The sequence below is a fragment of the Lemur catta genome, chromosome 21 (genome assembly GCF_020740605.2).
Source record: "Lemur catta isolate mLemCat1 chromosome 21, mLemCat1.pri, whole genome shotgun sequence".
NCBI classification, from domain to species: Eukaryota; Metazoa; Chordata; class Mammalia; order Primates; family Lemuridae; genus Lemur; species Lemur catta.
Window position 1 is genome coordinate 30,119,047 of NC_059148.1, and position 27,812 is coordinate 30,146,858.

At 48.5% G+C, this 27,812-nt stretch overlaps 1 protein-coding gene across 1 annotated transcript in view; it reads left to right on the top strand.

The window, feature by feature from the left end:
* Positions 1–27,812, top strand: part of TMEM132C (transmembrane protein 132C) — a 119,481-nt gene that overhangs the window by 31,054 nt on the left and 60,615 nt on the right. The window contains 1 exon segment of the mRNA XM_045534726.1: positions 16,297–16,443. Within this exon segment, the coding sequence (XP_045390682.1) occupies positions 16,297–16,443 (147 nt within the window).

Consider the following 27,812-nt stretch of genomic DNA (forward strand, 5'->3'; position numbering starts at 1 on the left):
CGGCTGCAGACGTGGTTGATGCAGGAAACCGGGACTTTCTTACGACTGGAGTGAGAGAACAGGTCTCCTGCTCAACGGCCTCCTCAGAGCTGAATTGTGGGAACGCCCGTCAGCATTTAGGGTGTAGATTTAGCACCCACTCAACAGTGTGGCCGTGGGACCTCAATGGCCCCCAGAACACCGTTCTCCTCGGTGCCAGGCTGGCGTGAGGGGGGCACAGAGCGTCCGGGGCAGAAACTGGGGGCAGCCTCTGACGCGCTCGATTCGAATTGTCCGAGCAGGAATAGCTCGACTCACACAGCACCTGTCAGCCTGCCGTTCTCGCAGAGGGACCCGGCTGTTGGCGCAGGTCTGTGGCTAGACTCCCCGTCAGCTCAGAGAGGGGGACGCAGCCAGTGTGTTTGTCAGTGTCCCCAGCTCCTAGCGTGGCACCTGGCACACAGTAGGTGTCTAGTAAGTGTAAGCTTGAGCAAATGCGTGTGCGTGGATGGCCCACGGAACACGGGCTTCCACACGGTCCCAGGAGTTGGAGGCTGCAGTGAGCTGTGATGACGCCAGGGCACTCTACCTGGGTGACAAGAGTGAGACTCTGTCTCAGAAAAAGAAAAGAAAAAATGCAGAGACCCCCCCAAGGGAATGACATTTTAAGCTGCTTCCACCATGAACTTCTCAGAGTGAGAGGTTTTATCAGATCACAGCACTGGCCGGGGTTTGACCTTGGCAGGGCACAGGGTGACACGTGGAGGAGGCTTTCCAGTGGCCGGTGGGCACCGGGGCTTTCCCAGGAGCACACTGACCCCACAGGTCGCTATGGTCTGTGGGACCCTCCACTATTTCTGTCTTCTGCCCATATCTCCCTCCCAGATGTCCCCTCCTAGGAACCTCTTACTGTTCATTATGGTAGCTTCTCTTGTGGGGGGTGTGGAGGGTGTTCTAGAATATTAAAAGGCTCCTATGCAGGAAGGAATCCAGCCATGGGGAGAAGTTTCTGGGAAGCAGAGTTCAGCTGAATTAAAGAAAGACTTACTTAGCAGCCAGAGGTGAGCTCCTGAGAGCTGGAGCAGAGCCCGTTCTTGTCCACCTGAGAAGATGCTGGGAAAGGTGCCTTGGACAAGAGAGCGGGTGGAACTAAGGCTCCCTCTAGCTCTAAGTGGTTCTCAGTCAGAGGAGGTTTTGCCCTGGGGCATTCGGCAATCCCTGAAGACATTGTTGGCTGTCATTCCTGGGGTGGGAGGATGCTACTGGCATCTAGTGAGAGCCCAGAAATACTGTTAAATGTCCCCAAAGCCCAGGGCAGCCCCACAGCAAAGATTGAGCCATCCCAACACACCAGTGGTGCCGAGGTTGAGGAATCCTGCCTGGGAGGTCATGAAGCTGCTCGTCCCGGGCATTGATAAGATGATACGTAAGAGTTTCGAGTTTCAGTACTGTTGGGTCTCTGTCCTGCCATCCAGCCATCACGCTGAACCCCAGCAGTGGATGATGTGGGGTACAAAGGTTTCTGGGGGACAGCGGAGTGTGTTCTCCTTCCAACTCCTCGTTTTGATTTCCGTCCACTTCTCCTTTTCATAGCAGCTGTGTGTCGTACTTGCAGCACGCAGCGCTTCAAGGTTAGACTCTGAGATGCCGAGTTAAAAAAACAGCATCTGTCTTGATACCCAGAGACTTCTGTTCATATTTGGGAGACTGGGATTGACACATCATGCGGTCATTTTATTTTAGAAATGGAACAACACAGCAATTCACAGGGACAGAGTCAAAGAGTTGTGCTCTGCCCAGAAGCTACACCTTCTGCACCTGGCATCGTGCCAGGCAGGCGGGGTGGTGAGGCATGTGTAGGCACGTCTGGTGATTTTGTTGTCACAGTCTTATATCACAGTATTACTATTTTGAAAGTCCTTGTCACCTTTATCCGGAGCCCTGGGTGACCTTGTATGACTTTCAGAAGTGACAGCGTTACTCGGACATTCCTATCTCTGACTTTCCAAGACTGCCATCGCGGTGAGTGGGGCAAGAGCTGGGGGAATCTAGTCCTTCTCAGGGATAAGAAAAATCATTAGAGGAACACACAAAACCAGACGCTAAGAAGGAAAATAAATTGGGTGGGAATTGACCCAACCTGCGTCTGCAAGATCAGAGACAGAGAATCTCCCCCCGTACCAAACCCATTCCTCTCCCTGAGCCCCGAGGATGTTTCCAAAGCCCTGCCCTGCGGGTACCGGGGGACAGTGAGACTTTGAAGAGACTTACTACTTCCGGAAAAAAATAAATCCTGTTTCCGTGCTTGACAACATGCCTCTCTATTTCTCTCTTGCCTTTTTATATTCTCACTGTCTTTGAAGAAACAATGACAACTAAATTACGCTGTCAGGGAGAGATTTTGGCAGGGATGGACCCTCCGTGCGTGGGTAGTCCAGGGGATGTTCTGGAAACCGCTGTTATCTCATTGTCACTGTCACCTGAACCTAGTCTCGGCAGAGACTTTTCAGCACCTGCGTAAACCCAGCTGAGAGCAATCGTGAACAAGGAATATTCTGGAAACTGAGGCACAGACCAAGGCACTTTCTGGGCTGCTTGACTGTGCTCAGAGCCCGGATCTTCCGTCTCATTCATTAGTTCCCCGCAAGGGTAGCGTGCCCAGCGTGGGCTGGCGTCAGATACTGAGGTGCTCACGGGGGCTGGTTTCCTCCTCTTCCTCACCCCTCCTCCCGGTTCTAATCTGCCCCTTCAAGCAACCCTGTGGGCGGCGTTTGCTCACGTTCTTCTCTGACTGATGTCACCATGTCATTCTACCCTCAAGTAGAGAACTTGACCAGAATCTAATCATCCTTAACAATTTTATACCAACTCCCCAAGGACAAGCTACTTTTACCTCTCTCCGGACTTTTACATAGTCTCTCTCTCTGTCCCATACATTTATGCAAATTTTAAAATTCTAACAATTAAAATAAAATATGTTTTAATTTTGGAGGTTGCAACGAGCTGTGATCATGCCACTCCTCCCCACCTCGGGCAACAGAATGAAACCCTGTCTCTAAAAGAAATGTTTATTTTTTAAATTAGAGGAACGAGTGTTTGAACCTGAAGGCAGCAGCCGCATCTGGGTGTCTAGAGGAACTTTCCCTAAGGGCCCCAGGCTGGTTATGTGCGGGTGGAGGAGAGCCCACGTTAAACCGTAGACATGGTTTTCTATCATCGCATCTCAGGGCTTTGTGTCCACGGCGGTTTGGAAAAATCAACATTCTGGGTGCCGCCCTTGGACAGCTTGAGTCGGTGAGTCTGGGGAGAGGAGTGAGTCTCGATCCTGTTAAAATTCTGCCCGAAATTCTGCTATTTTCTGTATGTGTGCAGTGTTAATACGGCTGTGTTTAGGAAAAGAGTCATCCTATTTTATGGCTACGTGCCAAAGGTACACAGATAAAACAAAAGGAAATCTCCCCGCATGATGGGACCGTGCAGCCGGGTGGCGGTGACGGGGTGACATTGGCCTCGATGACCCTGGACCCAGAGCTGTGCTTGGGATACACAGGTGACCAAGGCCACCCCTGCTCCTGGGAGCTTGTATTCCAGGGAGGAGACTGATGTTCCTGAATCGGGTGACCCTGGTATCCGCAGTTGGCAGAGATGAGCGTGTGCGACTCCCCGTGGAGAAATCCGTAAAGGCCTGTGAGGACCGGGGGCAATTCTTGGGCTTCTAGAGGGGCGACTTGCATAACAATAGCTCCGTTAGAGCCTGCAGGTCCCAGTCCTGTAACTTGGTTGTATCTGATTGGTTTCCTGGCTGTTTTGGAAGAACACACTGACAGAAATCATCACTTTCGTCACCCCAGAGTGCAGATCCCAAGGAGGTAAGTGCTATGGTGTGGCCAGAGACTGTCGTCCACACGGCAGGGGCTCCAGGCCCAGGATCCCCGGCAGCTGCACCAACCTCAGGGTGGGCAGAAAGATACACGCAAGTTTTGACTTGGCGTTGCCGAGGCAACAGGGAGCTAGGACGATGGCTACCCAGAGACCCCTGAAATTGCAGTGGAGGGTCTGCCTTGGTGGCTCCGAGCCTGGGCCGGGATGCTGTCTTCCTTTGAACAGAAAACAGGCATAGATGGAACTTTCCATGTGCTCTGTTCTCTCAGGTGTTTCTCGCTCGGTCCCATTTAACCAGTCACGGAGCATTTTAGGAGACCTTGTCACTCAGAAGCCGGGAAAATAGCGCTGCCATTACCTTGCACATTGTTGAAACATGAAGGGTAAAATGTGCCTCATTATTCGGGTTCTCAGAAGCGACGGCATCCAGCCAAAATGGTCCCATTACCTCTCGAGGCCTCACTTTGGATGCTCTCCACCTTTAAATAATAATTTCTTTTAAAGGAAGCAGAGAAAAGTTGAAGGCTATCATTGACCTCAATACAGCGGAGCCTCCTGCCCTCGGAGATGCGTGCATGTTCAGAGTTCGTCTGACGGGAGCTCGATGTACCGTTTTCAGAGTCAAGGAAATTCTCTCACTTTCCATTCAAAACAACGAGGAATTCACAATGCAGGGAAGGAGCAGAGGTTTCCGCTAGGCTCATAACGCTTCTAATTCTGAGCTTCGGTGTGTCTGATCTTTTCATATTGCATCATCTTCTTAGATGGGTGCACTGGAACAGCAAAAATGCTCTAATAGCAATAGGCAACGCTTATCAGGCGATTAGCATGTGCTGTCTACATCCTTTAACCCCCCGGTCAGTGGTATGAGGTAGGTCCTGGCGTTGTCTCCTTTGCACAGGGGGACGTGCAGACGGGTGAAGTATCTTGCTCAAGACCACACAGCTAGTGTCAGAGCCGGCCTCAAACCAAAGTCTGACCCTGCTCTGCCTATGCAGTGCCATCTAGCAAATCACTCCCAAAACTTGGTGGTTCACAACAACCACCCTTTCTATTTCTCGTGGTTTGTGTGGGTCAGGAGTGTGGGAAGGGCTTGGCTGGGTGGTTCTGGCCTCTGGCTCATCATGCAGTTGCGGACAGATGGATGGTGGCTGGAATGAGAGCTAGAGAAACAGAGAACTTACTGGGCTTCTCTCTTTCCTCTCTCTGCCTCTCCCTCCTGTCCTGCAATGTCATTGTCATCGCAGGGCCTTTCCAGGTGGTCTTCCCCTGGGACTTAGCTGGGTTCCACAAGAGCATGGTGGGCTCAGGTCAGTTAGGCTGTTTTGGGAGCTGCTTAGGGGATCTAAGATCAAGTGAATCCTGGATTCAAATTAGAACCTGAGTGCCCTTTAGGATGTAGCCTCGGAAATCACACAGCGTCACTTGAGGTAGCACCAACCTGGCTGTTTTGGTCGGAAGAGTCCCAGAATCCCACCCAGTTTCAAAAGGAGTGTAGATGAGCCAGGGTGGAGCTGCGCTTCTTGAGACTGAGCTATTTATGCAAAGCTGCATGTAACGCTGGGGAGGAACACCTCCGACGGGTACAAGAGGGGAGACGTTGGCTACCACATAAGCTTAGCCTCAAAGAGCAGCCCAGCCCCGTAAGCCCAGAACCTCAGGATTATGTTGCATTGAAAGTTTCAGCGAGGAGCATTGAAATTCAGGTAGCACTGAGTCCTCACCCTGGGGGAGAGCATGGTTAAGCTCCGGCCTTTTCTCTTTTATTAGAATCGACATCTTATGTGGCACAAACAAATGTGCGCTGAAGGCTCTGAGGTCGGCCCTGCGCTTTCGGGGCCCGTGGTGGATAGAGCTTGCGTTTTCTGGGCCACTGATTTATTTGTGCAGAAAATGAAATAATGTGCTGACGGTTAATGAGATGGAAATGAAAGCACCTGCACGTATATGCCAGGAGCCTTTTATTTTCGTCTGCAGTTATTTTGCAATTAACCCATGAGGTTTGCCCATAATAGCTCAGAAAGAGAGGAAGTTGGGACGGGGTTCACATACCCAGGTGTCCCTGCTGGCACCTCCCTCCCTGGGGTCCGGTGGCTGGGAGTCCTTGTGCTTGGGGTCGGAGAGGTGTCGCAGCTCAGAAAGAAGGAGGGGGCTGGAAGAATGCTTCCGCCAGCAGATGGCTTTATTAAATCATGCCACAGTGGGTGTGAAGGGTGATGCTCCCGGGGCTGGTTAGCTCAGGGCTCCCCAGTGCCCTCAAGGACTGGATTCTTCCCTTTTTCCCCTCTTTCATCCTGACCTTGGCAGCCTTTGTCCTCATACCTGTTCCCTCAAAGTCCCCCAGGGGCTGCTGCAGCTCCGTGCCTCACATCTTCACAAGGTGCATTCCTGGGCTAAAAGGAAAAAGGGATGCCTTCCTTCTGCCTTTTACGTTCAAGGAAACTGTTCCCAGCAGTCTTACGGCCCGGCAGACTAAGCCTCCATTATCATTGGCCAAAATTCTGTCCCATGGCATTTCTGAGTCGATCACTGGTAGGGGAGTGGGATCACAGATGTGTTGTGCACTCATCAAGGTTCCTTCCCTAGGGGGCAGGAAGGGGGCCAGGCTCACTTGAAGTACTTGGCCTCCACAATCTGAAAAAAATCTAAGAGTACCAGCAAGGAAGAATGAGTCGGGAGTTAGTTCAACACCTCGAGTGTCCGCCCTGCAGGTCTCTGCTGTGACATCTGGAAACCGCCCCCCTGACATCGCATGTGGGCTCTGCCTTTTGCCAAGTCTCCTCCCCACTCTCTGTTTTCAGCGTCTGGCCCCAGGTATCAGAAAAGAGGTGCTATGTAAAGCTCATTGGTTTCACTGGGTTTCCTCCTGTTGGCCTCACACTCTGTTTATTATTAAATCCCTGGGGCGTAGGGATTGCTCTCTCTGACTTCCAAGAAATATGCAAAGGCACAGGCAGACTCTGCAGGGATTTTAGTTCCAAGGCTAAAGATTCACTTTGCATTTTGACCCTTTCCAGAATTGCACATCTTCTTATAGGCGTCCCGAGCTGGTGTCTAACCAGCGTTGCCAGCGGGCCTGTGTTATCTATCTGGCCCTGTGGAGCACTCATCTGTTATAGCACTATTCATCTCGGAAATAGTTTGTATCGAAATAGTTTCATGCAAGTTGGCCCAGTCTGAACTCGGCACGTGTAGAATAGGGAAGAGAGAGTGGCACGCAGAAGTGTTCTTGCCTGAGGATTCAACCTGGGTGTGATGGCATTTCTAGATCTAACAACCGGTGTAAAAGGAAAACAGGGGATAAAAGAACAAATTAAATGACAATTCAAGGACACAATCAGACCAATCCAGAATGGGGATATTCTACAAGACAAACGACTTCATATCTCAAAAAAATATTAATTTCACAAAAAAGGGGGAGATACTATTAATAGAATACGAGAGACGTAAGAACATAACCAGATGCTATGCATAAACCCTGTCTGGATTCTGGTGGGATGAAATCAGTTACATAGAACAATGTCTTGGAGATGATCAGAGACATTTTTATGAGAAAGCTATTAATGTCGTTAGGTAGGATAATGGCAAGATGGTTACGTTTTTTTAAAACCTCTCCTCTTGCCCTTCAATCTGATATTTGGTCAAACTCCACTGGAGCCAGAAGGAAAGGGAGTCGCTGAGTGGTTCTATTGTTAGAGGTCAGCCTCCCAAAGCACGGAGTAGCACAAAGAAAGCCAGGAAGTAGATTTAGGGCAGGGAATCTACAGGTGGAGACCCTTCTTGCAGACGAAGACCGTGCGTCGGACTGACAGTGATTAGATGCAGCAAAGCAGTCACTGCCATGCAAGATGCTGGGGACAATTTCTTGTGTCATCCCTACGACAGTGGTCCAGTGGGCTCTTCCCCCGTGGTGTGCTGGTATATGTTGAACAGAGGGCTCTCTGGAGGGAAAGGGCATTGATTTGTGGTGCTTGCCAATTTCAGTGGCATAAATACTCTCCCTACAGCCAGTTTCAGACTACCCGTGTCTGTCACGGAACACAGACTGTGGCCCTGCACTATGGAGCATCTCCTCCCTGCAGACACACACACAAGCAACCTCAGAGCACAGGTCATAGCAACCTGTAATAAAATAATTTGGAAGTGATGGGTTTTGAGTATTTATTACCTTTGTTTCTAATATGGGTTATTCAATTTGTATGCTGATACAATTTATACTTGCCTAATTGCTGTATTTAACCGCTAGCTTGCAAAACTCCTGAAAATGTAACAGCCAGCACATCAGAAATTAAATAAATTCGTGCTGATCAGCCTGAAGTTTCCAAGAAGGAAGAGGACGGTAGGGGTGGGGAGGTGCAATTGGGAGGTCGTAGGAGCAAAGCTATGAACGCAAAACATCGGTGTTTGTTTTATGAATGGACATTCTTTGTGCCAAAGTTTGCACTAGAGGGAGTAGCTCCTTGCCCAGGACCAGAAGAACAGGTAAAAAAAATAAATTAAATAAAATAATAGAGTTTGAAGTGGCGATGGTGCTTAGGAAATCCTACTTTCCTCTGAGCTCCAGCCCTCACTTCAGACGTTGGATGTGTTTCCATCAGCGCCCAGGATCAAAGCAAATTCAAGGCAGGGAAAGGTATTGGCCACAAGGAGTCAGTGTTTGATCAGCTAAACAGAAGGGGAAAAGCACCGCTCAATTGGGAAAGGGTTTGCAGCTGTCTTCACAGCCCACCTGGAACAGGTGAGGAGTTTGTTCCTGGTGGACCAGCTGCAGCTGCTCATCTTGGCCAGTTGGAGACCAGGGGCCTCTATAGGCAGGGAAAAGAGCTGGGTTCCGGTGGCTTTGCACGCACACCCACACACACGCACACGCACATGCACATGCACATGTACACCCAAGTACATGCTCACACACATGCATTTACTCAGGACTTGGTTTAGGAGATTGCAGTGGTGACCACTGGAGCTTCTTTTGTGGCCTTGGAACTGGTCGGTCCCTCCCCATCTCCTGGGACCTCCACAGCCTTCCACGTGAGCAGCAAGCCTGCCCTGACTGGTAGTCCAGGAAAGATCAGAGAGGGATGGCACAAATGGGCGGAGACTGGGTTCTAGCCTGGGAAGGACACTGTCCCCCCCACCCCCAGGCCACTCGGCTGTTCCCATTTCAGAAAGTTGCTGGTGCAGTAAGATGACTGTGTCCATGGGGTTCCTGGTGGCAGATGGTGAGATGGAAACCAGTGCACACTGTTAAGAACAAAACCCAAGGACAAGCATCTTCAATACTTTTCAGTATTTTTACTACCCAGGGCCCTGCTGGTTACCTTCCCTCCCCTGTTTTCAAGAATCGTATATACAAAGTTGCATTTATATAAGGAAACTGCGTGTTTTAAATTATATGAATATCAGTGCTTGGCAGAGTGTGTATACATGCTAGCAGCAAGAGATGTTCTTTTATGAGGCTCATGAACAAATTTTTTTATTTGTACTGCCTTCTATTTACTTCAATGTGTATTTACAAAAAGAAAGGGTTTTTAAAAAAAATTATTATATAGAGAGTCATTTATAGTTGCTTTTTAAAATAACGTTTCTAGATTAAAACAAGAGTGGGGTAGCTAAATTAAAGAAAAAAATTAAGTAAGTTATATCACAGAGGGTGTGGATACACCAATGATTTGCCTGTAGAACTTGAGTGAGCCTGGAGCAACCAAGTGGGTATTGGACATTCATCTGACCTGCAAGGGCCCCTCACCAGCCCCCAGTGCCCAGGGTGACCACACGGACTGAATGAGATCATCAGAGCAGCAACGACCCTGTGCCATTTGAGTTGCTCCTGGACAAATGTTTGTTTTCTCTTAAGTGTCTTGAAATACTCAAAACCTGCATCCCTCTTCCTTTATAGGAGGCAGCTTTGTAGAGCCGCTGTCAGGTCAGTGGGTGGATGTGGATATGAATTTCTGAGTCTTATTCTAGCGGAAGGGCAAACATGGGTGTATTATGCCTTCCTACGTGGCATGTGCCGCTTGCAAAGGGCCCGCTGCTCCTCTTATCAGCTGCAGAAGCTGTTAGGCGTGTGGAACGGGAGGCTTTCCTGCCGCAGTGCCCAGAGCGATGTTGGCGGAAAGCGCCGGACTGACAGGCTAAATGCAGTGGGACGTGAAATCTGCTTGTTCGGGGCTGTGATGAGTCTGCTTCACGGCAGCTCCTCCTCCGAAGGGGCCGGGCCAGCAGTGGGCTGCTACAGTTACTGCTGACTTCTTTATTTTCATGTTGGCAACTGTATCAATTTTGTAGCCCTGCTGTAACAAAGTATCGCAGACTGAGGGGCTTCCTCTGTTTTTGGCACCTGGGACCGGTTTCATGGAAGACAGGTTTTCCATGGATCATGGGGGTGGGGTGGGGGATGGTTTCGGGATGATTCAAGTGCATTACATTTATTGTGCACTTTATTTGTATTATTATTACATTGTAACATATAATGAAACAATTATACAACTCACCACAGTGCAGAATCTAATGCCGCCACTGATCTGACAGGAGGCGGGGCTCAGGCAGTGATGCGAGTGTTGGGGAGCGGCTGTCAACACAGATGAAGATTCCCTGGCTGGCCCCCCACTCACCTCCTGCTGTGCAGCCCAGTTCCTAATAGCCCGTGGCCTGGGGGTTGGGGACTAGATGCTTAAACAACAGAAACTTCTCTCACAGTTCTGGAGGCTGGAAGTCCAAGATCAAGGTGTTGGCCGGGCTGGTTCCTTCTGGAGGCTGAGGGGCATGTCACCCGTCCCAGGCCTCTCTCCTTGGCTTGTACATGGACATCTTCAAGTTCACGGTGGCGTTCTCCCTGAGTGGTGTCTGTCTCCAAATTTCCCCTTTTTGTAACGACACCAGTCCTATTGGATTGGGTCCACCCTAATGACCTCATTTTAACTTGATTACCTTGTAGAGACCCTGTCTCCATACAAAATCACATTCTGAAGTGCTGAGTGCTGGGGTTTCGACATATGAATTGCAAAGGGGGAGCTTAGCCCATAACAATAGCTAATTATATTTTCCCTTTAAACATACTCTGAGGATCAGATTCAGGCCCTGAGCGGACAGCCCTACTGGGGCCAGAGACCGAGTGGCACCTACCCCCGAGACACACACCCAACCCCTCATGGCACACAGGTGCTTGTACACCGGCAGACCCGAGATGCATGTAGACAGAGCGTTTCCCAAGGAGCTTCTAGCTGACCCTGAGACGGAAGGCTTGCAGAATGGAAATTAAGCTTCCTGTGTTCAAAATTTGTACTGAACATTGATTTTCCTTAAGGAGCACTTAATCATCCCCGTTACACCCAAGCCAAGCATATTTTGAAAAAAGGGAACAATTTTTTTTTCATTGTTTTGTTTTTAACCGCTGAAGACCTGAACAGGAGCATCCATCCACTATCAATGCACCGTGCAGTTGGCACGAGCCCTGCTCGGGCACCGCAGACAGGACTGGAAGCTGCACCAAGTTGGCCGCAGTGCCGGGGACAGGAGGTGCCCCGTACATACTGATGCAGAAAGTGAAAAATGACAGTGTCACTGTTATTCGGGGCTCTGTCTGTGAACTCAAAGTCACCTCTAGGAGTATTAGCAGAAGCAGCCTCACTAACTGAGGTCTTCCTGCATGAAGCAGATGGTGACAGAGAACTGCACCTGCATCACCCTCCCGAGGGGGGTCTGCACCCCGCCCACCCACCTCTCCGGCCTCCCCTCCCCGCAGCCACACTGAGTAAGGGCAGCCTCTGTGGTGCCCCTGGCCGGCTTGCCTGGCCTCCCTCCTGAAGCCAGGATTCCTCAAGGTTTGTCTTCCCGTCCCCCTGGTGTCTGTTTGTTTGTTTAGTGCTGACTCTCGTTGCAAAACTTCTGGTTTGGGGACCCGAACTCCTGCAATAACCAGTTCCTTGCAATAAGTAGGAAAATGATTGCCTTCATGAAAGAACATGCCTAGTTAACAAAATCAGCCTTTTAAACCCTATGCCTCAGGGATTCATTCTCCCACCTGACGCAGAGATGAAACCAACCAGTGCACCGCCGGTGAGAATCCCTCTATCTGCACAGACTCCTAAGTGGAAAGGACAATTGGTAGCTTCAGTGGAATCTGGAATCTTGAGCAAAATCCACGTGCAGCAAAAGCCAATTTCAAGCAAAGTCACATCGCATGAGGCATTTCCCGCAGCAGAGGTAGAAGGTGTCCGGGCTGTGAAGACTGACTGGGGTGTCTCTTTTACCTGCCACAACAGTGGTGGGGGCTTTTGCAGGCTAATGTGTCTTTAATCTTTGTCCTACCGGCACACCCTGACCTCCTCGTGTTCCTGGCATCACGTGTGTTAGGTATGTTTAGCAAATCATTTTAATGCAAGACTCAGGAGAAGTTTCTAAGGGAGAAGGTGGCTGCTGTGGCTGATATTGCCGTGGCTGATATACTTTTGCTGCTGTGCAGGTTGATGCTAATTTGCATACCCTAATTTGGCAGGTGACAATGTGGTTTGTCACCACCTCCCAGCCCCTTGGTTCCCTCCTGGTGACCATTTAGTCATTGCATTTCTCAGCTGAGTCTGCCTTTTAACCATTCACAAGGATTTACCTCTTTCCCTCTGGCAGGTCAGCAGGAGAGGAGTGTGTGTGTGTGTGTGTGTGTGTGTGTGTGTGTGTGTGTGTGTGTATAATTTGTTAAGCTGTTATTTTCATAAGATATAACCTTGCATATAATTTAAGAAGTCAAATGGCCCCGCAGAATTTGTTGACCAAAAAACTATACATGGCATTCTCGAAGAGGCAAAATTGTAATGGTAGAGAACAGACCAGTGTTTGCCAGGGGTTGGGGTTGGGGAGGGTGTGGCTGCCGCCAGGAACAGAGAGCTGCTTTGAGAGGCTGGAACAATGTCACATGGCGATTGTGGTGACGGTTGTTCCCATCTGCATGGGTGACATAATTTCATAGAACGATACACAAAAAAAGCTCATGTGAAAACAAATGAAACCTAAATAAGGCCTGTACCTGTCAATGGAAAAGAACCCACTCTCTGTAAAATAATGAGCAGAGGATGATCCGGAGCTGAATGTGTGTGACTGTGGGCCAGAGAGCCACATGCATAGGAAGCCTTGAGCAAGGGGTCTCGCCGTGGCTGGGTCACAGCTTGGTTCCATACATTACAGGGAGACAGGAATTACGCGTAAAGTCATAAATCAGTACCTGGAAGGTGCGCATCGGTTTGGCCCGAAAAGGCCGGGCACTTCCAGGCAGGGGCTTACAGGTTATAGGTGGCTTTAAAGACTCTGATTTGTGATTGGTTAAAGAAAGGAAGCTTTGTTAAAAGGCTTGGAATCTTTTAAGATAAGGATGTCTGTTATCAGAGACAAGCCACTGGACGGATACTCAGACTCAAGTGATCTGTTAAGCAAATTGATGACCTGCAGGTGCCGTTCAAGCTTTGCCTTGTATGGCTTTAGGCCTGTTAGTGAGTCGCAAAAGACATCTCCAAGAAGTGGGGCGGGGACATGACTGACCTCCCTTCTCATGGCCAGCAGCTCAGCTTTCGGGTATTTCTGGGGACCTCATGGCCAAGAGGGGGTCCATTAAGTCATCTGGGAGGGGGGCTTAAGGTTTTACTTTAGTTCACATGCTTGAGCTAATAGTATTATTCAACATCAATTTCCTGACTTTGGCAGTGAACCTTGATTATGCATAATATTATCATTTGCAGGAAACCGGGTGAAGGGTATATGGGAAGCTTGTAATTTTTTTTTTTTTTTTTTGCAACTTCTTGGTACTCTCAAATCATTAAACTATTTAAAAATACAAAGTTATTTAAAATAATGCTGCAGTCCTCTGCTCCCTGTTGCTGTCTTTCTCCGTGCACAGAGGCAAAATCCTGTCCTCCTCTGGTATTCACATCCATATCATAAAGTGACACATTGATGTCAATATTTCTTAATTTTTTTTTTTTTTGAGTTTTAGGCAATATCTGTAATTTCCCACTATGCAGAGTCAGGATATGTCTCTCTTTTCTCCCGCAGTAAGTGCCCTCCTTTTTATCTGTGCACCCTTCCAGTATAGTAACATTTGGTCTAGATTCGTATTCAGCGCTTAAAATATAAATGCATATGCTAATTACAGTAAAACCCAGTATTAAATTATGATTATTTTTCCTTTTCTGCCTAATGAGTTATTATCTTCAGAATTAAAACCAGTTTGGTTTTACTCTTTTCTTGATTTTCTGTGGATTTAGCTCATATTTATTTCCAGGTTCTCCACGAGTTGTCTGAATATCCTCACAAAACAGTCGTTCGCTTCACATTTATTAGGAAAATTTCAGTTTCCTGGAGACGTCGTTGCCAGAATTCTCCTTACGCCTCATGCTCTGTTGCTATCCTGAGACTTCTATTCACATCAACCGGGGTTCCTCTCACCTGGATTGGACCTCTGTTCCCCTTATCTCGTGTCTTCTTCCTAGTTTCTGTTCTGCTTTGCTGGAGCAAGTCCTTACCTAGTTTCTCAAGCATGGGCGGAAGGGGTGAATTTTTTTTAGAACTCACATGTGTGGAAACATTGAATTCATAATTAGACCAGATACTGTAGTCTAGGTTGGAAATCATTTCCCTTTAGAATATTCAGGATATTTTTCGTTATCTTCGAGTTTCCAAAGTGGCAGTTATGAATTCTGAATCCATTATGATTGCTTGATAGTTTTTTTCCTCTCTGGAGGATTGTAGAATTCACTTCGATGTACCCAATGTTCTGAAATGTATCGATCGTGTGGTTCCGTGTGAGTCTGTTCTTATCCATTGTACTGATCACGGAGTGGGCTCTTCCAATCTGAAAACTCGTATCCTTTCATTTGGGGAAATTTTCTTGCATTATTTCATTGATCATTCCACCTCTGTCTTTTCTCTGTTTTTTCCCCTGTTGTTTACATATCAAACCTCAAAGTCATTCTCTGAGTTTATCTTTTATCCTATCTTCTATTTCTGTCTTTTCTATTCTTCCTAGAAGATTTCCACAAATGATTTATCCTTCAACCATTCCTCTGGCTTTCCATTTCTGCTATAATATTTTTAATTTTCAAGGGCTTATTTTTCTTCCTCCTGGGTATTCATTTACATATATATTATACATGTATAATACATATATTATATATATATATATGGGGTCACGAAGTCTCTCTGTGTTCAGTACGGTACCCAATTCTCAACTCTCCCTGATGCCCTGTGCCAGCGATGGAGTCCTGGAAGTCAAAGTACATCTGCATCTGGCTGCTTCGTAAACATGCTTTTAGCTCTTTATTTTAGTCCTCATGTACTCCCACTTGTGGAGGCGGTTGGTACCCCAATCGCAGAGTCGGGGGGATTCCACAGTGTAAACCGCGTTGGTTCTCAGCTTCTCTCACGGACAGCTGACGACTGCTGGCGTTCTGCTAACGCGTGTCACCTGCTAACTCACGTCACCACTGTGCTCCTGCTTTCCAGCCTCCAACATCTGCTCCTCTCCCCACGAGGGGTTTGTGCCTTTAAAGTCAGTTTTCCTCTACTCTCCTGGGGGCGGGATTCGGGAAGAGAGTCTAGGTAGATGTCTGTGCTCAATCTGCCACTTCTCTCATCAGTTTATTGATGAGAAAACTGAAGTTTAGAAAGGCTGAGTGGTCCTTGACTTAATTTCACTTTTGGAGTGTGTGCCAGGCAAGTTACATGAAGCAGGTTGGGGGCGTCCCTGGAGTAATGTAACATTAGCTAACACTTATTAAGAATCATGTGCCTGATACTGTTCCAGTCTCTTTATATCCATTACGACGGCTTTATAATGGAGGCTATTATTGTCATTACAGTGGCGGGAAGTGGGGCATGGAGAAATTATAGCTGGCCCAGCGTCACACAGCTGAGAAAGTAGTGAAACTAGAGTGTAAACCCAGACCCGAGATTCTCTCCCTTAGCACTAGGGACACTTTGGACTGGCCACTTCTATGCAGTGTAGGCTGTTTAGCCCCATCCAAAGCCACTGTCCACTGGATGACAGCACTCCACACTCAATTGTGACAAACAAAAGCGCCCCTAGACATTGCCAGATGTCCCCTGCAGGGCACAGATGCCCCTGGTGGAGAACGGCTAACCTAGGCAGGCTGAGTGTGTGGCCTCAGCCAATTTGTGGTGTGACCTCTTGGTCTGGGGACTGTCCCAGGGGCCCCTTCTTCTTGCCCTCTGACCGGGACGGCAAGGTTTGTGGCAAATCCCACTCCCATCTGCCGCAGTGTCGGCATTTCCACCATCAGGTGTGCCTTGTCTGCCCATCACCAGATACGAAAAAAGTGCAAAAGCAAAAAAGAAAGTAACGAAGGCAGCTTGGTGGAGCTCGGGCACGTGGGGAAAGGGCAAGTCGTTAACCCTGTGGCTCTCTCTCGCCCATCTTCATCCCCGCAGAGCCAAGGTGAAGAAGGGCGTGAACATTCTGGGCGCTCAGACCAGCGAGCCTCGGCAGTGGGGCGTCCAGCAGGAGCTGGGCAGCGGCGGGAAGCACGTCACCGCCACCGTGGCCTGCCAGCGCCTGGGGCCGAGCGCACGTAACAGGTAAGTGGGCCTGTCCCCGGCCACCTGCGGCTCCGGGGCCTGGTCACTGCCTGAGAGTCTGGACTTAGACGCACATGAATCGCTGCTTAGCGGAGCTATGAAACCCACAGCCCGGAAACCTGTAGGCACCTGCACCAGGGTGGTGCCATCTGGCCACACATAGCAGGGCAGGGCGGTCCTGTGGTCGTGGGCTCTGGGGCAGCGTGGTGTCGCCTCTGCTCTGCCAAGCCTCATGTATTCTCCACACCCAAGTTTATTTACGGGGGGCTTTGCCCTTCCTAGATAATCAGCAGAAACTTTGTTGCAAAGCGCTCATGTTTGCATAAAGGGTTAGGTTTTGTCCTCAGTGAGAGGAATTTGAGGAAAGGAGGGGGCAGTTGGGGCAGTAATGGGATAGGGTTGAGGTTAGAAACGTGCTATGTGACAGTCCCTGTACACATCCTGGATGATTATTTGAAATGATTGTTTTCTGGTTATAAAAGAGATATACGCTAATTTTGGAATATTTGGAAAACAGAGTTATGTGAGGGGGAAAAACTTAGATCATACACGAATATCCCTACTACTCCAGGGTAACCCATGGCAAACATATTGGTTTATTTCCTTTCAGGATTTTATGCATATGTAACATTGATATATAGTAAACAAATGTATAGTAGATTGTTTTACAAATTTGGTATCGCCACATACATCCAGATTTCTAGGACTCTTATTTTCACTTATATTGGAAACAGTTTCTCTTGACATTGAATATTCTGAAAAACATTTTAATAACTTTATAATATCCTATCAGATGTATTTAGCACAATATAAATAACCATTGTGTATTTTTGAACATGTAGGTTGCTCCCAAGTTATATTCATGTAGATAATACAACAGTAAACCACCTTCCATATCAATCTTTGCCCACTTCTTTTATTCCTTAGGGTAGCTTTTTAGAATCAAAAAGCAAAATTATTTTCCTGGGGTCTTGGTATATTCTGTCAGCGTGTTTTCCTGAAGGGGTTGGTATTAAGGGAAGAAATGTTCCATTTATTGGACACATTTTCTTAAGTAAATGCCACAAGGCTGCCATGAAAAATTCTGTGAATTCTCTGCTCTGTTTAGACACACCCTGTTCTTTTGTCCTTCCTTTAATATGTAACCACAAAAGAGCAAAAACATCTAGTGTCCTGAACAAGTTACTGACTCAAACACCAAGCCTCACCCTCATTACCCCAAGAAGGATTTTTAGTGCATTTGGGAGTGAGGTTGGGGGGTGAGGGTTGGGTGTCTAAATCTTTGAAATTGTGAAAAAATGGCCAGGAAAAAAAAATGTGTTGGTGGGTCCCTTGTTATAAGCAGGAGATCAGAGGCCAAAGGAAATCTTGTGAATCAAATGCATATAAAGTTTAATTAACCCATACAATTAGCATTGATTATGCAAATAAAAGTGAATGTGTTAATTAACAGAGGGTGAATTTACGTATGCAAATAGTTCTTCAGTGGGAACCTGAAGGAGAATGAAAGTGAGGGAGATTAGCCCCATGGTCCGGAGTTCTGCGGAGTCCTGGTGGCCAGCCCATTTGTTCTGAGGCTTCTAGGAGAACCGCTTTGATCCCGGTCTGTTGGCCACATCTATGGTAAACACCGCACTTGAGTTTCCTCAGCCAGCCTTTTCGACTGTTTCGGGAGAGGGTGGATAGACAGGAGGGGAGAATTGAACAGGCAGAAGTAGAAAAAGATGCGGCTTGTTAGACCCATGACGTGGGGGGAGCTTGCACAGGGAAGGGGCCGCTCAATGGGGGGACCTGAATGGCAGCCCCACCATCCAAACTGGGGTTCCCTCGGCTACATATCACCTGCCCTAATCTGCAGATTGAGTTGCCTTTTTTATTTAACTTAAGTCAGTTGATGAAAAGGGAAACTCCATGCTACTGTCTGTACCAGTGGATGTGCTTAGATGCACCAAAAAGGGGTGGTCCCGTCTTATGTAAGCAGAAGAGGAATTTATCCAAAGGATATTGCCGAGCGGATGCAGGATCGGCTTGGAAAGTGGGCAGCACCACGCGAACCTCAGAACAGCCGGCCCCGTGTTCCACTTGGACCGCTACGTACCTAAGAGTTTTCTTTAAATCCGCTGTAAATTGCTTTGATATTTAAAATGTTCGCCTTCACTTTTATACTAATATCCTTGAAATTATACATTGGGTATGTGTTTATTATTTTTTAAGGTGCATGACAATAAGTGCAAAACTATAAGGGTTACTGTAAACCGTCGTCCAGTTACCTGCTAAACATCCCCCGGTGCCACCAGCAGGTCTCTGGGAAGCGCTACTTTAAAGCAAAGAAAGGGTGAAGGAGGAAACTTTTTATAATGTGGGAACCGCTGCTTTAGTTATGTATTCCGTGAGGTTGGCATCGCCTGTGTCTTTGTGTGAGTTTCCTGTTGTTGCTGTCACAAGTTACTGCAAGCACAGTGGCTTCAAACAACCGGCACTTATCATTTGTTTGAAAATATACGGCGTGTGAGAGAACGCATGCACACGGGACACACCGAATCCCCAGCTCGCCGCAGTCCGCACTCCTCCCTATAGCCTCGCGTCTGGCCTCGTCGCTTGTGAATAATTGGCTTGGTTTGTGAACGTGCTTTCGTCTGAAAACCTGGTGTGTGTCGGCTATGTAAGGACCCTGGGGTCACACTGGACCCGCTCAAATCATCTTCCCGTCTCAAGATCATTAATTAATCCCACCTGCAAGTGGCTTTGCCTCATAAGGTGACATATCCACAGGAGTCTCATCGGGGAGTCCGAGGGAGAGGTATCTGAAGACTGTCCCCGTGTGAACTCGGCACCCGGTGTGTGATGAACTCTAGTGGTTAGTGTGTCAGGAACAGTGGCAGCTGAGTGGATGAGGGAAGAATGATCGTAGTTCAGACGGGTCGTGTTCGCCTGTGCCGGATGCTTTGTGTGTACACACACCGAGCCCTCGGAACAGCCGTTCGAGGTAGACACAGTCAACTATGCTCTCAGTTTTCCGTGGGAGGAAACGGAGACACGTACATTTTCAAGCCCACTCAGTCAGAGGTGCAGGTGGATTCAGACCTAGAAGTTCCGCCTTGTAGAACAGCCGTTGTTCACGCTTACTCTTGTCATGTCGGGAAATATGCCCAAGGCAGCACCCAGTGCGGTGGACGCCGCTCCACCCAGGGGCACTTTCACATCCGATTCACTGCTCTGGTCCCGAGGCTGTGAGCGGTGGGGAGGGTGAGCCTTCCCGTGACAACAGCAGGCCCTGTGTGGCCAGATCTCTGGATTTTTCTAGAGCTACTGAAAAATCCAGAAATCTTCTCATTTTTAAACATTTGCTTGGGATTTGTAAAAATCACTGTGCAGATCAAACGAAAGAAATATTGTTTAGAAAAATCGTTCTTCAATAAAGTAAACCATGTGCCAAAGTGGGCACTTTGAACCCAAATAACTCCCGTGTTTCTTTAGGAGGTGGATTATCTGCATCTTCCAGGTAAAAGCGTCTCCTGCAAAACCGCCATCCCGGAACTAGACTGTTCCTCCTCTGCAGGGTCTTAGCAAGGAGCCTAACCCTTCACCGTGGTTGCTTCCCTTGTCTTCACCACACACTCCCTCCTAAACAGACCACATGGCACTGGCACGTCTGTGCTTCCGGCAGCTGTCAATTCCCATCTGAACTCCGGCTCCTCACCGCCATCTACCGTAGCTTGAACAAAGTGCCAGCCCTAACCAGGACCCCGGCACGTGGCAGGTTGTTCCTCCCTCCCTGCTATTCTCGTGGCCCAGCTTCTGGGTCCCTGGGGTGGCAGCTAAGCCATCCTTCTCCAGGTGTTCTTGGGGGAGACTTTCTGGGGTCCGTGTGCCTCCACGGAACACCAAATGGTGCCTGTCCCGTCCTCCCGTCCTCCCCTCCCCATGACAGGAGCAGCCGTTGCAGCCCCTGGGCTCCTTCATTCAAGAGCCGACATCCTGCCTCGGGGAGTCTCTGCTGCAGGGGAGAGAAGTAAATCATGCAGGTAATAAAACAGAAGGCCTTTTCCAAAAACAAAAATCATTGAAAATGGTGAATAACATGCCCATTAGTATTCATTTAAGCAGTCTCCATTGCATACCTTATATCCATAACTGCACTCAGCTATTTGCTCTGTTAGAATTCTGGAATATGAACGTGCTCGTAGCTGCTTAGTGTAAACAGTTTCAGCAGCGCTTAGGGAATGATATGCTAAAATAATCTGCTTTTCCCTAAAGCAAATTGCCTAGACTGAGTCCTCCCTTGGTAACAGATATTCAAAGAGAGCAAATTAAAATCTCCCAATCAGTGGCGTAAGCTTACATTCCGGGGCCCCAAGGAAGTTAAATGAGGCACCCGCCCCAAACTTACAGCAGGCTCATGTAAGCCTCTGTGGCAGGATAATTTATTGAGATACAAATTGTGTGGTTCTCCAGAAAATTTCCCCTCCCTCCCTCTTCCAGTGAGCGCCAGACCTTTGGCTTCCCGGACTCCTTGGAGGTTTGTGGCAAAAGTTAAAGCCCAGGATAGTCGGGATTGTTGTCGGTCCCCATTGTTCGCAGAAGCTGAACTCTTCCAAGAGAATTTTCTGGAGGCACCTGGGGGTGGGGTGGGGGAGCTGGGAAGGTGCCCGAGAGATTTTCCTGGCGTTGAAGGGCCACGTCTGGCCTCTCAATCCTGACGTCTCAAGTGGCAAAGGGGCTTCTCCACTGCTTGGTGCCGTTTAAGGTGACAAGCCCCATGGTCTGTCATGTCTCCAATGCAGGACAGTGTCCTCCCCAAGTGAGATCAGGACGCTTCCACGGAGGAGGAATAGAGGCTGGGGAGGTGGAACGAGTGCTTGGGCACGGCACCTGTGAGGACCTGCGGGCTACTGGGCACCATGTCCACACCATCACCCATTACCCTAAACCCTATACGGCGACTATGAGCATGCTCAGTGTTCAGATGATGACACTGTGTCTGATAGGTTGTATTTTTCCAGAAATGTTCCTAGTGGACACACTATCAATGTTCCCAGCCCACACGTTCTGGAATCTCGCTACTGTTGCATTAACAGGAGGCAACTTTGTCTCCTCCCCTTGCTACTGGGTGGGCTTTTGTGATGGGTGGAGCAGTCATGCTCAGCAGAAGTGACACTATGTGACTTCCAAAGCTAGGTCTTAAAAGAGCCCTGAGCCAACAGGTAGGCCGTCCTGTTGCCCTAATGCCACCATGTTGTGAGGAAGCTCAACTGTCTGGTGTGGAAAGATCACCAGGAGAACCCCTGGGCCTCACGAAGAGAGGGTGATGTCCAGCCGGCCCCCAGCTGCTCCAGCCCCCGGCTCCACTTCTAGCCACTGGCTCACAGCAATTGCATGAGATTTCCAAGCCAAAACCACCCAGCCAAGCCCTTTCAGAATTCCTGATTCACAGAAGCCATGAGAGACAAGAAAATGGTTGTTTTTATGTTATGCCACTACGTTTTGGGGTATCTGTCCTACAGTGACATACAACTGGAATAGTGGAGAACCCGGAAGAGCTAAACTGCTTACCAAACTCACACAGCTACTAAGAGCCCCTGTCCATATTTTAATCCTTGATTGTCTGATCCTAAAGGCCCTATTGCTCCGGCAAAAACAGAAGAAATTCCTAAGTGAGGAAATGTTGAGGAAGTTGTCTTCATACACAGCTCCCAGCCCAGCCTCGCCTCTGGAAGTTTATTCCTTGACTCACCTAAGCCTGATTTAAGGTCGTTCATGGCCAGAATGAAGATTTTCTGGTTTTTTTTTTCACTCCCATCACAGTCTGACATGTGGTCGCCTGTTGAAACTGAACATGTATAAAGTAAATATATCTCTCAGCATCTGTCCTGAGATGATTTATAGTATCAAGTTAACAAGGCTCTCAAGCTCTTGCTGGACCAGTAATGAAGGGAAGGCTGAGAAGCTGCTGTTTGGGGTCCTGACACCAGCAGGTGGTTGTTGGAACCGGCGACCTTGCCTTGCAGACCCGGCCTTCCCGAGAGGCTCAGGTGAGGTCCCCCCACCCCGAAGCCATCTCTGAGCTACTGGTCCTCAGAGAACAAACTGGGTACTAGAACTGGGCGGTGGGGCTGATTTTCCAATGGCCCCCACGGCCCCGCGTGTCTCAGAGAATGTGGTCAGAATGTTCCCAGCCACCGAGCCACCATGCAATGCTGGTGTTATCCACTTTGTCCGAATCCTTTACATTTTAGGGACTCCTGTTAAGGTTGAGGGTCCTTCTCAAACCTGGCTGATCTGCATAAGAAAATGGCAAAGAACAGCAAAAATGAGCCTATTTCAGTTTTTAAAAAAAATTTAATGTTTTTTTTTTTTTTTTTTTTTTCTGTATCAAAGGTAAAGGTTTTGCTCACCTGGTGCATGGTGCCTGCGTGCTCAAGTATCCCATGAAGCCATGTGGTGCCACAGGTGACAACAGCAGCCTGGCAACTTGGGTTCAAGTTCAAGGCTCAGCTCCCCCACTGGGAACATATGTGGTTTTGTCCAAAGCAGTCCGGCTCTTTGGGTCTTATATGAAAACGAGATGATGAATACCAATAGTCCCTCTGCTGTGGAGTGCTTGTGAGGATTGAATGGGGTAGTGTAGGTGACAGGTTGGTTGTATTTTCGGTGGAGCAAGGCTCTGCAAGGCTGTTCTCCAGACCTCTCCTGGGTAACCAAGTAACTTCTTTCCCTTCCGTTTTCAGCATCACATTAATTCTTCATACGGGGTCCTTGTTATTCCTTACTTGTTCCATCTCAAGTGCAGTATTTCCTCACCAGCGGTGTGTAAACTAGGCCAGCTAAGTGGCAAAGGCATCTCATTCATCATACCTTTAATTTTCCACCTTGGGAGGAAGCGCCGAGGCTTGCGTTTGGGATGAAAGCAAGTCACCTTAATCCTTCATGGGCCACTTTGGCCGAGAATCTCGGCTCCTCACCTTGCTGCTTCGGGGCAGACAAAGGCAAGCCACTACCTGGAAACCACGGAGGTCACCATGTAGGTGTAGAATGAATCAGATAAGAGGATCAGCGTCTGTGAGGGAGACCCCCAAATCCCTGAGTCAGCAGGATAGAAGCATATTTCTCTCTTGTTCTAATGTTTGAGTTCACATGGCAGCTTCCACTGTGCAAGGGTGTCAGGGATCCAGACACCCCCAGCATGTTGCTCCATCACCCCTAAAATGTTGCCGTGGTCAGCACAGCCCAGGATGGCTCACCCCACTGTAAACTTCAGCCAGAGGGGACAGATACAGGGAAGGAGGGAAACCTGCCTCTTACCTTTGAAGGCAGCTCCCAAAAGTTGTACGTGGCATGTCTCATGGCAGAACATACACATGGCCACGTCTAGCTGCAAAGGAAGCTGAGAGGTGTCATCTTTTATCCTCGTTAGTCAAGTGCCAAGTGAAAAGGGCACAGTGAAATAAAAGGGACAGCTAGTTGTGTCTGCCACAAGTAGGAATTTGAGAATGTTTAGAGTCTGAATGTTGAAGGAAAACCATGGTGGGTCCTCTGCAGTAGGGGAACATCCAGGAACTGAACGTGAGATCCGGAGTCTTGGCGGCCCCCTGAGGCCAGTCTGCTGGGAAATCGCCCAGACAGAAAGGTGAGGCTCAGGTGCAAAGGGCAGAAGTGGGCTTTCAAATGTTTTCAAACACTCGAGCAAGAGCCGGGAGGGCACGGGAGAGCCGGGAGGGCACGGGAAAGCCAGCCAGCGTGAAGAGGGGCTTGAGCATTTAAGGCAACCATCGTCTTAAGACAAGACCTTCTGTTGGTCCCGTGATCATGACAGCAATGATGATATGATTAGCGGGTGTCCTCTGTTTGCACAGCAGCTGCTGTCTTCCTGCCATCGCGCCACGTGCTCTCTGGGGCAAGTCTGTGTTGGATATGGCTGAATTCTGGGTCTCAACAATCTTGGAAAAAATTGGGTATTCACTCAACAGAGGGGTTGCTTCGTTTCTTTTCAAAAACACCCTTTAATAATATCATCTTGCCTGCTGGCGTGGATGCAGACAGAGAGGAACGCTCACACACTGTTGGTGGGACTGCAAACTAGTTCCACCTCTATGGAAAACAGTGTGGGGATGCCTCAAAGAACTAAAAGCAGACCTACTATTCCACCCAGCAATCCAACTACTGGGTATTTACCCAAAGGAAAAGAAGTCATTTTATCAAAAAGACATCTGCACTTGAATGTTTATTACAGCATAATTCATAATTGCAAAGATGTGGAAACAACCCAAGTGCCTGTCGATTCATGAGTGGATTAACAAAATGTGGTATATGTAGACCATGGAGTTCTACTCAGGCATACAAAAGGATGAATTAATGCCTTTTGCAACAATTTGGATGGAAGTGGACAAGCATAATCCCATGTGAAGTATCTGAAGGACAGAAAAACAAACAGCACATGAGCTCACTACTGAGCTAGAGCTGATGAGCACACGTGTGCAGGCAGGGAAGTAAAACTCAGTGGAAATCGAGCAGGGGGGAGGGGAGGAGGGATGGGTGAAAACCTACCTAACGGGTACAGTGAACACTACTGGGTGATGGGCACGTTTATAGCCAGGACTCAAGCATTACAAAAGCAATCCATGTCACCAAAAACATTTGTACCCCTGTAATATTTTGAAAGAAAAAAAAAAGAAAAAAATATATTTCAAAACATAAAGAATATCATCTTGCCATCAAAGAGGGCAGCAGTTCTCTCTCGCCTGCGGACCAACTGCTTTCCTTGGTGCCCTTGTCGGTGGAAACCTTGAGTTTAACGGGTCTGGGAGGGCCGGGATTCCAAGGAGGAGGCGGCCAGAGTGCATGAAACTGGGGGAATAAAGGTATTCGCTGCGGCAAGGACGTCCTGTCCTCCTGGCTCCACTCCGACGGCTCTGTTATTTATGCTCACACCTTGTTCTACAAAGGATTTTAGGCAATTTACAATACCGCATCCGATACAGGAAGCCAGAACCGATTTCAGATAAATACCAACAGCAAATTCGTACGCTGTGCTTGCCATGGGCCAGCCACTATTCTAAGGACTCTGTACGGACTTTTTTCATCTCCACAGCCCCACGAGGCGGGTGCCGTTGTCATCTCTGGGTGGCAGCGAGGACATTGAAGCACAGAGAATCTCGGAAACGCCCCAGGGTGATGCAGCTGGCAGGTGGCAGAGCCGGGATCTCGGCAGAGGCCTGTGGCTCAGCATCCGTGTCCTTCACCTCTCATGACGCTAACAAGGGAGAGTGAAGGTGGGAACGTGAGACTGAGCCAGGAGTGAGGTGGACGCACAAAACGGATGCCGTGGTACCCGGGGCCCGGGGTCTCCCGGCTTCCCAGCAGCCGCGGTGCCGGAATTCCAGGTGCAAGATCCAAAGCGCCCGTCTGTCCGGGAACCTGAAACATCTGCCCAGGGAAAAACATAGTCAAGCTAAAACCAGAAAGGACTTGCCTGCCTGAGTTCTTTTGTGCAATCTTTTATTTCATTCATTCGTCTAACAGATATTCACTGAGGTTCTTCTCTGCGCCGGGCCCCCACTCCTCCAGGCCTGAGCGCACTAAGGAGAGAAATAGGAGGGAGGACAGACAGACGTGGTCTGTCGGAGGAAGAGGAATCCGGAGAGAGCTGTCCAGGAGGGCAGGGGAGGCCGTGCCACCTGAGCCTGAGCAGTCGGACACCTTCTCTTGGGAAGATGACGTTTGACACCTGAATGCAGGAGGCATGAGCTCAGGCAGAGAGCGCAGCCCCCGAGTGTGGGGCCATGCAGCTGTCTCCCCAGGGCCTGAGGGGGCGGTGGGGACAGTGAAGGTCAGGGAGGGATGCAGTCTCCTTCCCGCAGCAAAACCCCGGTCCAAGTATGTCCTTCCCTCCGCCTCCCTTACAAAGACAGATGTTGAAGGCGCTAATGAGCTCTTAAATGCAGAAGAAAGAAAAAGCGCTTTCACCTACCACCGCCAAGGCATCTATATCTATAAAACGCACATAAAAAGAACAGAGCAGAGATTTTCCAACCAAGGAGTGAAGGGTAGGGGAAGGGAGGGGAGAAAGGGGAAAAGAGCGAGAGAGAAATAAAGCACAATTTACATTTTCCATTTATACCATCAGCTTTTTATTAACCAGGTGACACGAAGACAGAGCTCGTACTCCACGCAGCTCGGGGAGAGAGTAGTAAACCCTGACAGGTGATTTGCTAAGCCAGGACAGTCAGCAAACATCTGTTGAGGATGATAATATTCAAGGGGTTTCATTGTTTCTGTGAAAACTTAGTCACACTGGGCTCGGATTAATTTTTCATTGTCTCCAGTTAAACGAGGATTGCTTACACAGCTGCCTCAAATAGAGCCCTGATTGCGTTCCATCTTTTGCCAAAATCATAAAATACCAGGGGAGAACAAAAGAAGTTAAATAAAATCAAAACCCAACTTCAGAGACATGGAAGTCATTTCTGCTCTCCAAGCCCCTGGATTCTTTCTTCCTTCACCATATTTTCTTTGATCAAGTCCGATGCTTTTGTTTTTTATTGTCGTTCCATGAACATGAGAAGTGAAAGGGGAGATGAAGAATAAACTCAAACCATATTAGGAAAAAATAGGAAAAAGCACGTGACCCACTGTGACTACGGTCAGGGTTATTTTCTGATCTTAAAGCCCCTGAGCACCAAAGAGGAAAAGAAAAGAAATTCTAGGACCAAAAAATATCTACCCCCTCCATGCACACATGCACACATGCACACATGCACACGCACACACACGCACACAGTGGTCACGTTGAGCAAAGATGCGAGACGCATTCTGACACTTAGCTGGAGCACAGCCATTTGGGATGTGCTTTCTGTTGTCAGTTTCCTTTCCAAATAATTAACAACACTTGAGCACATTCATGGGCCTTCACAAATCTTGTTTTGACACGCACGTCAGGGAAAAACTGCTCTGATGAATGGCTCTTCAGCTAGACTTCCTTCCAGAATTTGGTTGGTTTTCGCTTCTTTTATCTTCCATCACTGCCCTAATGGGTGGTTCTTGCTGACGCCATGAACAGAAACCAAATTGCAGTGGCGGAACAAAATAGGCTTTTTTTTTTTTTTTTTTTTTTCCTTTGACACAGCATGAAATGCAGAGGCTAGGGTAGGGCTGGGGCTGATTGAGTGACACCACAAAGCCACTAGGGACCCAGGCTCCTTTTCTCTTCCTGCTCTGCCATCTTTGCAGTGTGGTTCCCTTTCTCGTGCTCACAAGACGGTGGCTGTCCCCACAGGCACCTCATTTGTGTTTCAGGTAGAACCAATGGGGGAAGGTGTGTGGCTAAGACAAAAAACAGGTGGAGGCAGTCTCTTGGGGTCGGAAAAACAATT